This window comes from Pantherophis guttatus, chromosome 7, assembly GCF_059756535.1.
Source record: "Pantherophis guttatus breed Tessera chromosome 7, ASM5975653v1, whole genome shotgun sequence".
Taxonomy (NCBI): domain Eukaryota; kingdom Metazoa; phylum Chordata; class Lepidosauria; order Squamata; family Colubridae; genus Pantherophis; species Pantherophis guttatus.
Window position 1 is genome coordinate 83,504,434 of NC_142069.1, and position 12,798 is coordinate 83,517,231.

At 49.6% G+C, this 12,798-nt stretch overlaps 1 protein-coding gene across 1 annotated transcript in view; it reads right to left on the reverse strand.

The window, feature by feature from the left end:
• Positions 1 to 11,974, reverse strand: part of CD9 (CD9 molecule) — a 48,354-nt gene extending 36,380 nt beyond the window's left edge. Inside the window, exon 1 of the mRNA XM_060684109.2 lies at positions 11,367 to 11,974. Within this exon, the coding sequence (XP_060540092.2) occupies positions 11,367 to 11,432 (66 nt within the window). The 5' untranslated portion in view covers positions 11,433 to 11,974. The remainder of the gene's footprint in view (positions 1 to 11,366) is intronic.
• Positions 11,975 to 12,798: the final 824 nt, after the last annotated feature.

Genomic DNA, 12,798 nt, shown 5'->3' on the forward strand with positions numbered 1-12,798 from the left:
ACAAAGTTTCACTTTTTTTCGTTTTCCTCGCAAACCCAAAATCCGGACGCGATTTCCAAACAGGAGCAAAGTTAAATATATTCTCTTCTCGGGATAAAAGAATCCATTTGGTCCTCTCTGTATGATGGTTGTTAAGTGAATCTGGCTTCCCCATCGTCTTTGCTTGCCGGAAAAGATGACAAAGGGGGATCATGTGACCTCGGGACGCGCCAACCATTCATAAATATGAGTCAGTTGCCGGGTGTCTGAATTTTGATCGTGACGATGCAGCCCAGGTCGTACAGAAAGCGTGAGAAATGGTCACAAGTCGCTTATTTCCGGGGTGTTGTAACTTCGGTGACTAAACAAACATTAAGATCATGGCATCCAGCCCCCTCAACTCCTGGGGAAGAAATGGAAATAGTGACAGATTTTATTTTCCTGGGCTCCAAGATCACCGTAGATGGGGACTGCAGCCAAGAAATTAAAAGATGCTTGCTCCCGGGGAGGAAAGCTACGGCAAATCTAGACAGCATACTAAAAAGCAGAGACATCACCCTGCCAACAAAAAGGCTATGGTTTTCCCAGTTGCAATGTATGGCTGTGAAAGTTGGACCATAAGGAAGGCTGAGCGCCAAAGAATTGAGGCCTTTGAACTCTGGCCCTGGAGAAGACTCCTGTGAGTCCCTTGGACTGCAAGGCGATCCAACCGGTCAGTCCTAGAGGAGATCAACCCTAACTGCTCTTTAGAAGGCCAGATCCTGAAGAGGAAACTCAAATACTTTGGCCGGAGAAGGCAGGACTCCCTGGAGAAGAGCCTAATGCTGGAAACGATGGAGGGCAAAACAAGAAGGGGACGACAGAGAACGAGGTGGCTGGATGGAGTCACTGAAGCAGTCGGCGTGAGCTTAAATGGACTCCAGAGGATGGTAGAGGACAGGAAGGCCTGGAGGAACGTTGCCCATGGGGTCGCGATGGGTTGGACACGACTTCGCGACTAACAACAACATCTGTAATTAACTCTGCAGAGATGGGTGGGGGGAATATGACAAGCAGTCGTAGATGAAAAGGACAGGACCCAAAGCATTCAAACCTCGGGTGTGAACGAAGGAAGATGGCAGGAGGGCATTTTTGAGGCCCAGCTGTAAAAGCAATTAATAAAAGCTGAAGAATTTACAAGTGGGGGGATATTATATGTTTTGATAAAGCTGAAAATGGTTCCTTCCTGTTTTTCTTACTTCTTTTTAAAAAAATGCAAGCTTGCCTTTCTGCCGTTTTAAGAGTTGCGGTCAGTAATGAGAAATGGAAGATTTCTTCACACCCCTCTTTTTAAAATAAATGCTTTCACAGGATTAAATAACGAAGGGGCGGGAAAGCAATCCAGGCAGTTTCCAGGCCGCCATTAACCTTTCTCGGATAATAGCTTTTGGGGCAGCAGCAAACAAACAGCTCTTTGGCATTGAACGATTTTTAACAGCATGAGAAAATATATTCCGTCCAGACAATCATGTCTGATATAATTGATCATTAAGGCTTAGAGGATCATTTTTTTAAAAAAAAAATCGTTAAGATTAAAAAGCAAAACTGCATCTAATTGAGTATTGTGTCCCAATTTCAAGAGGAACAATTTGATTTTTTTTACGCTGCGTGTACCACCAGCAGGTACCGACAATTTAAAATAAACTCTGCTGATTAAAGTATAGGTTGAATAGTTTTAAGATCCTAATTAATTTAAGAGCCTCTGGTTTCCCCCCCCCCCCACGTCAAATCTACACCACAGCGTGTTGTTTTATTAAACAAGCGTGTTGTTTTGTTAAAATTGAAAATACTCAGAATTTTAAAGTATTCGTCGGATTGAACGTAGAGCAGGGGATAGGGTCAAAGGTCAAATCTTATTGGGCCTCTACTGAGTGGAATTTCCATTGTTTTGTTATGCTGCTTGCTTCTAAGCTTCAAAGTTTCAAGCAATAGCACTTAAGACTTATATGCCACTTCATAGTGTTTTATAGCGCTCTCTGGGCAGTTTATAATGTCAGCGTACTGCCCCTCAACAATCTGGGTCCTCATTTTACCCACCTCAGAAGGATGGAACCTTGAACTGGTCAGGATTGAACTCTTGGCTATGGGCAGAGTTAGCCTGCAATACTGCGTTCTAACCACTGCGCCACCACAGTTTAGATAGCAGTAACAATAGCGCTTAGACTTATATACCGCTCCCTAGTGCTTACACCACCATCTGAGCGGTTTACAGAGTCAGCATATTTCCCCTAACAATCTGGGTCCTCATTTTACCCACCTCGGAAGGATGGAAAGCTTGAGCCACTCAGGATTGAACTCCTCGCTAGGGGCAGAGTTAGTCTGCAATACGGCATTCTAACCACTGCGTCACCAGGGCTCCTACTAAACCTGCCAATTACCGGGAAGTCAGTCAAGAGCAAGGGAGGACCTTTAGGTTCAAAATGGTGGGGACTTCCCCTGAGATATCCCAGGCCTGTTTTCAATTTTACCTCCTACGGCACAGATTAAAATCAAGATTTAACTGATCCCTCTGAATTTGCTCACCTCTGCACTGAATCTGAGGCTTTAGATGCCTTTAATAAATGAAATGAAGTAGATCAAAACCTGGGATCTTCTCCATCAACAAAGGACCACTATTTTTTGCTGAGCTTCACCTTGCCTGGAGGCATCTGCTGAAACCAAACCAAGTTGGCGCTTCCCTTTCACGCTTTCTGCTAAGCTTCTTCCTTTCCACCCAGAACAAATATGGCGTGTACTAAATGCCTTTGTGGATTATACTTGAAAGCTGTCTGAGAATGGGATAATAGTCGGCCAAGGACTTCAAACAATCCTCAAAGCTCATGTTAGAAAAGCCACACCTACAGGTAATACCTAGCAGTCTTCCTTCACCTATATCAAACCACATAGAAGTCCCGCCTGGACTATTGTAACACTCTCTACATGGGGCTCCCCTTGAGGAGCACCTGGAGGCTCCAACTGGCACAGAGTGCGGCCGCGCGGGTGGTTATGGGAGCAACATGGCGCTCCCGTGTGATACCTCTCCTGCGTGAGCTGCACTGGCTCCCGGTGGTCTTCCGAGTGCGCTTCAAGGTTTTGGTCACCACCTTTAGAGCGCTCCATGGCTTAGGACCTAGTTATTTACGGGACCGCCTGCTACCATCAATAGCCTCCCACCGGCCGGTACGCTCTCATAGAGAGGGGCTCCTCCGGGGCTCCTCCAGCCAAACAATGTCGACTGGCAGCCCCCAAGGGGAGGGCCTTCTCTGTGGGGGCACCCACTATCTGGAACGAGCTCCCCCCGGAGATACGGAGGATCCCGGATCTGCGCACTTTCCGCCGTGCTCTTAAGACCCTCCTATTCCAGCAAGCCGGCCTGGCCTAATTTTCTCCCCTTTCTTTTAAATTTTTAAATTGAAATTTTAATTTGTTTTAAATTATTGGGATTTTTAATTGTCTTGGGCTAAATTATTTAATTTGGTTTTAATTATGTTTCTAACTTTTGTATTTATGTATTTTATTCTGTGCCTGTTCACCGCCCTGCGTCCTTCGGGAGTAGGGCGGTATATAAATTTAATAAAACAAACAAACAAACAAACAAATTGCAAGCCAAAGAAGAGGAGGGTTCAGCCTATTTTCCAAAGCACCAGACGACAAGACAAGAAGCAATGGATGGAAACTAACGAAGGAGAGAAGCAACCTGGAACTAAGGAGAAATTTCCTGACAGTGAGAACAATTAACCAGTGGAACGACTTGCCTCCAGAAGTTGAGGATGCTCCAACCCTGGAGGTTTTTAATAAGAGATTGGATAGTCTGAAATGGTATAGGGCAGGGATGGCTAACCTTTTTGCCATCGCGTGCCAGGAGGGGGCATCACATGCGTGTCCACACGTTTAATTCTATGTGCCCCGCCCCCATGCATGTGACCCACCCCGCTCCCTGTGCTCCTGGCACGTGATGGCCTGGTACGCCCGTTTTTCTCTCTCACCTGGCTCCAGAGCCTTTCTAGGAATCTGGGGAGGGCGAAAACAGCCTTCCTCACCCCATGGAGGTCCTCTGGAGGCCGAAAACAGCCCATTTGCCAACTTCCGGTGGGACCGGAAGGCCCGTTTTTTGCTGTCCCCAGCCTCCAGGTCCCACCGGAAGTTGGCAAACGGGCTGTTTCTTGCATCCAGAGGACCTCCGGGAGAGGGGGGAGGCTGTTTTCCCCCTCCCCAGACTCCTAGAGGCGCTCTGGAGCCAGGTGAGAGAGAAAAAAGGGCCTTCTCCATCACCCCCTGAAGTCGTCCGGAGGCAGGAAACAACCTGTTTCCCTACTTCTGGTGGGCCCAGAAGGCCCGAAAATCAGCTGAGCTCATGTACCCACTGATATGGCTATGCGTGCCACCTGTGACACGTGTGCCATAGGTTCAGCATCATGGGTATAGGGTCTCTTACTAGAGCAGGGAGTTGGACTAGAACAGGGGTGGGCAACTGTGGCTCTTTTACAACCTGTGGACTTCAACTCCCAGAATTCCTGAGCCAGCTTGGCTGTCTCAGGAATTCTGGGAGTTGAAGTCCACAGGTTGCAAAAGAGCCACATTTGCCCACCCCTGGACTAGAAGATCTCCAAAGTCCCTTCCAACTCTGTTGATGTTCTAAGTCAGGGCTGTCAAACTCCCGGCCCATGGGCCAGGTGTATCACGTCCTGGCCATGCCCCCACCGGGTATAGCGAAGGAGGAAAAAAGTCCCGATACATCATGTGACACGTCAAGTGTTCTAAATCATAGAATAATACAGCATCCTGGAGAACTTAAGTCTGTAAAGCAAAATGTCCCGATGTTTGAGAATTATGATCCGTGTATTCTGAGGGTCATTGCGCATTGTGGAAAGAAACCCTTTGGGAGATGGTGGCTCCCAGCCACTAAACCGTTGTAATTTTGCATTTCTGCTCAACAAAATTGCAGGTCCCGATGAGATCATCATCCATAGCAACACACAAGACCTTTTCAAGGGCCCTGTTAAAGAAGCCCAGAAAACACATCCAGAAAGTGGAGCAGTCACAGGCTTCCAAAAGCTCTGTCCCATCATGGGACAACAATAAGGACACCTGCTCTGCTTATGTCTCCGTTTCCCATAAATCAATTGCTTCCCACTCCTGCAGCCAGCTGCCAGAAAGGGGGTTCCTTGTAAGTTATCTGATTTAGTTCACTATCATCCTCTATTCACTAAGCCCCAGGTCTGTGACTGACAAGTCAATTTCTGAGAGCATGGAAACAGCACAGCCCCACCCAGGGAACCGAGGGCAGGCAGAGACACGTTTTCAGAGACACACACACACACACACATTCTCAGGCAATCCCTGTTCTTTGCTACACTATGAAAAGGAAACTTAAAGGAACATGAAAAGATAAAACTTGTCAACCTGTACACGAGCCGTATTTGCAAGTACTGGCTTCTTCCCTGAAATGCCTTTTGCTTCTGTTTGTCCCAGCAAGGGAAAAACACAATTCAGCAGGAATCCAAGTCCATCCGGGACCACCCACACTTCTCCAGTCAGCTAAGATGATTGAAGGCCTGGAGATTAAAACGTATGAAGAACGCTTGCAGGATTTGGATATGGCTGGCTGAGCGCCAAAGAATGGAGGCCTTTGAACTATGATGCTGGAGAAGACACCTGCGAGTCCCTTGGACTGCAAGGCGATCCAACCGGTCAGTCCTAGAGGAGATCAACCCTGACTGCTCTTTAGAAGGCCAGATCCTGAAGAGGAAACTCAAATACTTTGGCCACCTAATGAGAAGGAAGGACTCCCTGGAGAAGAGCCTAATACTGGGAACGATTGAGGGCAAAAGAAAAAGGGGACGGCAGAGAATGAGGTGGATGGATGGAGTCACTGAAGCAGTCGGCGTGAGCTTAAATGGACTCTGGGGCAGTGGTGGGTTGCCTCCGGTTCGGACCGGTTCTATAGAACCAGTAGTAAAACCGGAGGGAGGCTCCACCCACCCATCTCAACATCATCAAAATGCTTCTGCACATGCGCAGAGGAACGCACACGTGCAGCCCTGTTGCAAACTGGTAGTAAAGGTATGTAGAACCCACCCCTGTTCTGGGCGGATGGTAGAGGACAGGAAGGCCTGGAGGAACGTTGTCCATGGGGTCGCGATGGGTCGGACACGACTTCGCAACTAACATCAACGAAGTCTAAAGAAAAGAAGGACTAGGAGTGACATGAGAGCAGTATTCCAATATTTGAGGGGCTGCCACAAAGAAGAAGGGGGCCAACTATTCTCCAAAGCACCAGAAAGCAAGAAAAGAAATGATGGATGGAAACCAATCAAGGAGAGAAGCAACCCGGAACTAAGGAGAAACTTCCTAACACTGAGAGTAATTAACCAGTGGAACAGCTTGCCACCAGAAGTTGTGGTTGTTTCATCACTGGAGGTTTTTAAGAAGAAACTGGGCAGCCCTTTGTATGAAATAGTATAGCGTCTCCTACTCAAGCAGCGGGTTGGACTAGAAGACCTCCAAGGTCCCTTCCAGCTCTATCCTGATTGAACTGAACTAAAATGTCAATAAACCGTATATGTAAGTTCTGTATCAGAGTAAAAATCTTGCATCTTTCTCTGGCGGTTTCTCCGTCTCTACCTGGAGGGAGATTCCTTCAACCAGAAAAGTCACTTTGTGTACAAGTTAGGTAATCTTCCCATCTGATTCATGCGGGAAGGAGAAGCAGAAAGTTTCGGAGAGGGTGGAAAATTCTAGGAGGACTTAGTGGAGGACAATTTTCTCATGACTCAAAAACCTTTCATGGCCTCTTTCCGAGAAAAGCAAACGAGCATTAATATGCATCTAGATCAGGGGTCTCCAAACTTGGCAACTTTAAGACTTGTGGACTTCAACTCCCAGAATTCCTCATCCAGCCATGAGGAATTCTGGGAGCTGAAGTCCACAAGTCTTAAAGTTGCCAAGTTTGGAGACCCCTGATCTAGATGAAACAAAGCCTATTACAGAATACTCCCTCATTTTTCCTGGGGGTTCAGCTATCATTGGGGATAGGGAGTTGATGCAAAGGGGAAAATATATATATTTTTTCCTTAAAGCTAAAGGTCTTTAGTCTTAGTCTTTATCTGATTTATATACCGCCCTACTCCCGAAGGACTCAGGGCGGTGAACAACCAAACAATAAAATACATAAATACAAAATTTAAAAAACAGAATAAAACCGAATTAAACAAATTTGGCCCAGACCGATTTAAAACACCCCAATCATTTAAAAACAGATTAAAATTTACGTATTAAAAAAGAAAAAGGGGAAAAAGATTAGGCCAGGTCCGCCTGGTGGAATAAAAAGGCAGAAGGTGTGCAGATCCGGGATCCTCTGTATCTCCGGGGGGAGCTCATTCCAGATAGTAGGTGCCCCCACAGAGAAGGCTCTCCCCCTGGGGGCCGCCAGTCGACATTGTTTGGCCGACGGCACCCGGAGGAGCCCCTCTCTATGACAGCGTACCGGCCGGTGGGAGGCTATTGGTGGTAGTAGGTGGTCCCGTAAGTAACCAGGACCTAAGCCATGGAGCGCTCTAAAGGTGGTAACCAAAACCTTGAAGCGCACTCGGAAGACCACCGGGAGCCAAGGTGGGGCAAAACCCAATACACAACACCAAGATACACAATTCCATGGTACAAAGCAGAAGGTCAAACCTTTACACCCTTAGAAAAGAAAGCAGGAAGTCCTTGTTCCAAGCAGGCCTCTTCTTCACAATTAACTGTGTTTTCAAACAATTTAACAACTTGAAAAGAATTCCAGAGGCCTCCACCAACTCTTAGCGAGGTCACAAACCCATATTTGTAACACTAGAACCCCTAACGTCAATAGACTCTGGTGTGGTTTCCACAACACACAATTTGAAGAACAAACCCACATTTGGGGATTGACCCAACACTGAATAAGCTAGCCAACTTCTGGATCCATCTAGACCACTTTCCTACTCTGGGTGAGCTGTAGATTCAAGGCTATGAGCAATCCATTCAAAAGGGCCAATCCTGGAGAAGGAGCTGTGGATAGATGGGGCCTGGAGAAGCTCCTCAACCAACCAACCAATCAATCAATCAACCAACCAATCAATCAATCAACCAACTAATCAACCAACCAATCAATCAACCAACTAATCAACCAACCAATCGATCAATCAATCAACCAACCAACCAACCACCCAATCAATCAACCAATCAATCAATCAATCAACCAACTAATCAACCAACCAATCAATCAACCAACTAATCAACCAACCAATCAATCAATCAATCAACCAACCAACCAACCACCCAATCAATCAACCAACCAATCAACCCTTTATTGGGGTCAGGAACCAGCGTACAACCAAGAAGAATATCAAAACAAACATTTGACCCCAGAGACATATAAGAACCATTGATTTAGATTACTTGGTATGTATGGGGCATAAGATACTGTTGTTGCTTATGCAACTTAAAAGACAAGACCCATATCTTAACCTTCATGATCTTTCTCAAGCGGTGCTAGAGGTGTCAACACAAGCCAAACATGGCAACCACAACTGCACCAAACTGGAAGTGATGCAAAGGAGAGAGAGAGAGAGAGGAGGGCTTCAATTAGGACAAGAAGCAACGGGTGGAAACTAATCCAGGAGAGAAGCAACTTAGAACTAAGGAGAAATTTCCTGACAGTGAGAACAATTAACCAGTGGAACAACTTGCCTCCAGAAGTTGTGAATGATCCAACACTGGAAGTTTTTAAGAAGAGGTTGGATAACCATTTGTCTGAAGTGGTGTAGGGTTTCCTGCCTAAGCAGGGGGTTGGACTAGAAGACCTCCAAGGTCCCTTCCAACTCTGTTATTCTATTTGTGAGGTTTGGGTCTCCATCTTTTTTTTTTTTTTTAAATTTGATTTATATGCCACCCTTCTCTGGAGACTCAGGGTGGCTTACAAAGTGTTAAGCAATAGCCTTCATCCTTCTTGTATATTTATACGAAGTCAGCTTATTGCCCCCACAATCCGGGTCCTCAATTTATCTACCTTAGAAAGGATGGAAGGCTGAGTCAACGTTGAGCCTGGCAAGATTCGAACCTGCAGTAATTGCAGGCAGCTGGTCTTAATAACAGGGTGCTTTAGACCACTGTACTACCAAGGCTCTTTTATTGAGGCACTCAATCTTGACTTTTTTTAAAAAAAATTCCCTGGCAGATGGACCCTTTGCCAAAGAAGCTGGGGGCTTATACCCCCACTACTCCCTAATCTCGTTTCTCCCCCACCCCCACCCCCCCATTTTTCTCACAACGCCTCTGTGGCCAAGACTGGGAAATGCAGATCAGGCTTGAAGCTGATCTTTTATTAATTTTTTTCCCCAGATTACTACATTACTTTTTATTTATTTATTTTTTCTTCTTCCCAGCGGTGGAGGAGTGGCAAAGGCGGGCAGCCTGCCACCCAGACCGAAAAAACAAACAGTTCCCACCCTCCACAACCCCACGGGGATCGATCCTCGAAGCCGCTCCCTCGGTTGATCTACCTTCTGCAAAAGCCTTTTTTTCCCTCTCTCTCTCTCTCTTCCTACTTTTGCAGCGGGGAAAAAAAAAGGGGGGGGTGTCTGACTTTCTGGGCGACCCCAGCCTCGTCTTCCTACTCCCCCCACCCCACCCAGGCTCGGGCATCGGGCGAGTCCATCAACAAAGCTCCCCATTTCTTTTTCGGGGGTCGCTGAACGCCTTAAATCCGGCACCCCCTTCTTCCCGCATCCCCACCTAGCCTTGCCACGACCGTCTTAGCCCCCTCCTCAAATTCCCAAAGCGAAGCAGAAAACCTTAACTCACCGAGCCCCCCCTCCCCACACACACACTCTCCCCCACTCCCAGGCGCTGCAGGCGGAGGGAAGCGCCCGGCCGTTCTCACCTGGCGTCCCAGGTGCTCGGAAGCCCCCTCCCCAAAAGGTGATGCTTGCCCTGCTGGCTTTTCCCGATTGGACAGCTCTGCCCCCCCTCCCCATCCACCCCCATTCCCTCTGTCCCCACGGCTCTCTGCACTTGCTCAGAGACCTCCCCACTACTCAGGGACCCCGGAGCCCCCGTGTTTTTTTTGGGGGGGGGGGGAAACAGACTCCCCCCCCTACACACACACCAGCGGCGGAGGGAAGCGCCCGGCCGTTCTCACCTGGCGTTCCAGGTACGCGGGAGCCCCCACGCACCCACCCACCCCAATCCACCCCCACTCCCTCTGTCCCCAGGGCTCTCTGCACTTGCTCAGAGACCTCCTCACTGCTCAGGGACCCCGGAGCCCCCGTTTTCTTTTGGGGGGGGAACAGACTCCCCCCCCACACACACACCAGCGGCGGAGGGAAGCGCCCGGCCGTTCTCACCTGGCGTCCCAGGTACGCGGGAGCCCCCACGCACCCCCCCCCAATCCACCCCCACTCCCTCTGTCCCCAGGGCTCTCTGCACTTGCTCAGAGACCTCCTCCCTACTCAGGGACCCCGGAGCCCCCGTTTTTTTTTGGGTGGGGGAACAGAGACTCCCCACCAAAGGTGATGCTTGCCGTGCTGGCTTTTCCCGATGGGACAGCTCTGCCCCCCCCCATCTCCCCCCACTCCCTCTGTCCCCAGGGCTCTCTGCACTTGCTCAGATACTTCCTCCCCACCCAGGGACCCCGGAGCCCCCGTGTGTTTTTTTGGGGGGAAACAGACTCCCCCCCACACACACACACCAGCGGCGGAGGGAAGCGCCCGGCCGTTCTCACCTGGTGTCCCAGGTACGCGGGAGCACCCCCCCCTCCAAAAAGGTGATGCTTGCCGTGCTGGCTTTTCCCCATGGGACACCTCTACCCCCCCCTCCCCATCCACCCCCCCTCCCTCTGTCCCCAGGGCTCTCTGCACTTGCTCAGAGACCTCCTCCCTACTCAGGGACCCCGGAGCTCCCCCCTTTTTTTTGGGTGGGGAAACAGAGACTCCCCACCAAAGGTGATGCTTGCCGTGCTGGCTTTTCCCGATGGGACACCTCTGCCCCCCCCCCCATCTCCCCCCACTCCCTCTGTCCCCAGGGCTCTCTGCACTTGCTCAGAGACCTCCTCACTGCTCAGGGACCCCGGAGCCCCCGTTTTCTTTGGGGGGGGAACAGACTGCCCCACACACACACACACACCAGCGGCGTTCTCACCTGGCGTCCCAGGTACGCGGGAGCCCCCACGCACCCCCCCAATCCACCCCCACTCCCTCTGTCCCCAGGGCTCTCTGCACTTGCTCAGAGACCTCCTCCCCATCCAGGGACCCCGGAACCCCCTTTTTTGGGGGGGGTGGGGAAATAGAGACTGCCCCCCCCCCACACTCCCCACCAGCAACACCTGCCTAGCTCTGCCGCCCACCTACCCAGAAAACGAAATTGAAGCCGAAGAGCAGGTATTTGATGCACTTGGTGCCTCCTTTGACCGGCATCGCGCCGGGCGAGCGGGCAAAGGCGGAGGGTGAGCGGTGGAGAAGGCGAGAGAAAAGGGGCGCTGGCCCGGGGTCGACGTTGGCTTGGCTGCTTGCTCGGCGGGACGGCGGACTTGGAACCGGTGCTTCTCTCTTTCTCTCTCTCTTTCTCTCTCTCTCTCTCTCTCTCTCTCTCTTTCTTTCTTTCCAGCAGATGCTCGCGGTGGCCCTTCCCGGAGTCAAGCCTCGCCCCAGCTTCTCCGACAGTCCCAGCCCTGCCTTGCCCTGCCCTCTCTGCCTGCCTCCTCCGGAGCGCTCCGGTCCTGCCCTGCCCTCCTCCTCCCTCCCTCCCTCCTCCGGAGAGCCACACCTTCGGGCCGGGCCGGGAAGGGGGCCAAGCACGTGTTTTCCCTAAGCGGGATTCCCTCCCTCCTTCCCTCCCTCCTTCCCTCCCTCCTCCTCCTCCTCCTCTTTTCCTCGCCTGGCCTGCCTGTCTAGCCTGCAGCATCCGAAGAGGGAAGAAGAAGAGCCCTTATGGGACTGACAACCCCCCCCCCACACACACACACATCTAGGGTTGCCAGGTCTGCTTCCAAAAAATAGTGGACAAGTGGGAGGGGGGGGGCGTTAAGTAGTAAAAAAAATTTAAAAAAAATTGCAATTAAATTATATATTTTCTTACAAACATTTCAACACGTATTAAAATAACCACTTCAAAACTTTACTTAACATTCAAAACGTCAAATATATTATAATGAGACGTAAAATATTAAATTACATTTGACTTTGCTGCGGTGTGTATTTTTTATTTTGACTGCGCAGCTTCGATCAATTAATTTATTTTATTTATTTATTTATTTATTTAATTTGTATACCGCCCTACTCCCGAAGGACTCAGGGCAGTGAACAGCCAAGCAATAAGATACATAAATACAAAAATTTAAAAAACCAGTTAAAATCGAATTAAGTCATTTTTTGGCCCAGACAAATTAAAACACCCCAATAATTTAAGAACAGATTTAAAATTTATGTATTAAAAGAGGGAGGAGATTAGGCCAAGCCTGCTTGATGGAATAAAAGAGTCTTCACAGCGCGGCGGAAGGTGTGCAGATCCGGGATCCTCCGTATCTCTGGGGGGAGCTCATTCCAGACGGTAGGTGCCCCCACAGAGAAGGCTCTCCCCCTAGGGGTCGCCAGCCGACATTGTTTGGCTGACGGCACCCGGAGGAGTCCCTCTCTATGAGAGCGTACTGGCCGGTGGGAGGCTATTGGTGGTAGTAGGCGGTCCCGTAAATAACCAGGTCCTAAGCCATGGAGCGCTTTAAAGGTGGTAACCAAAACCTTGAAGCGTACCCGGAAGACCACCGGGAGCCAGTGCAGCTCGCGC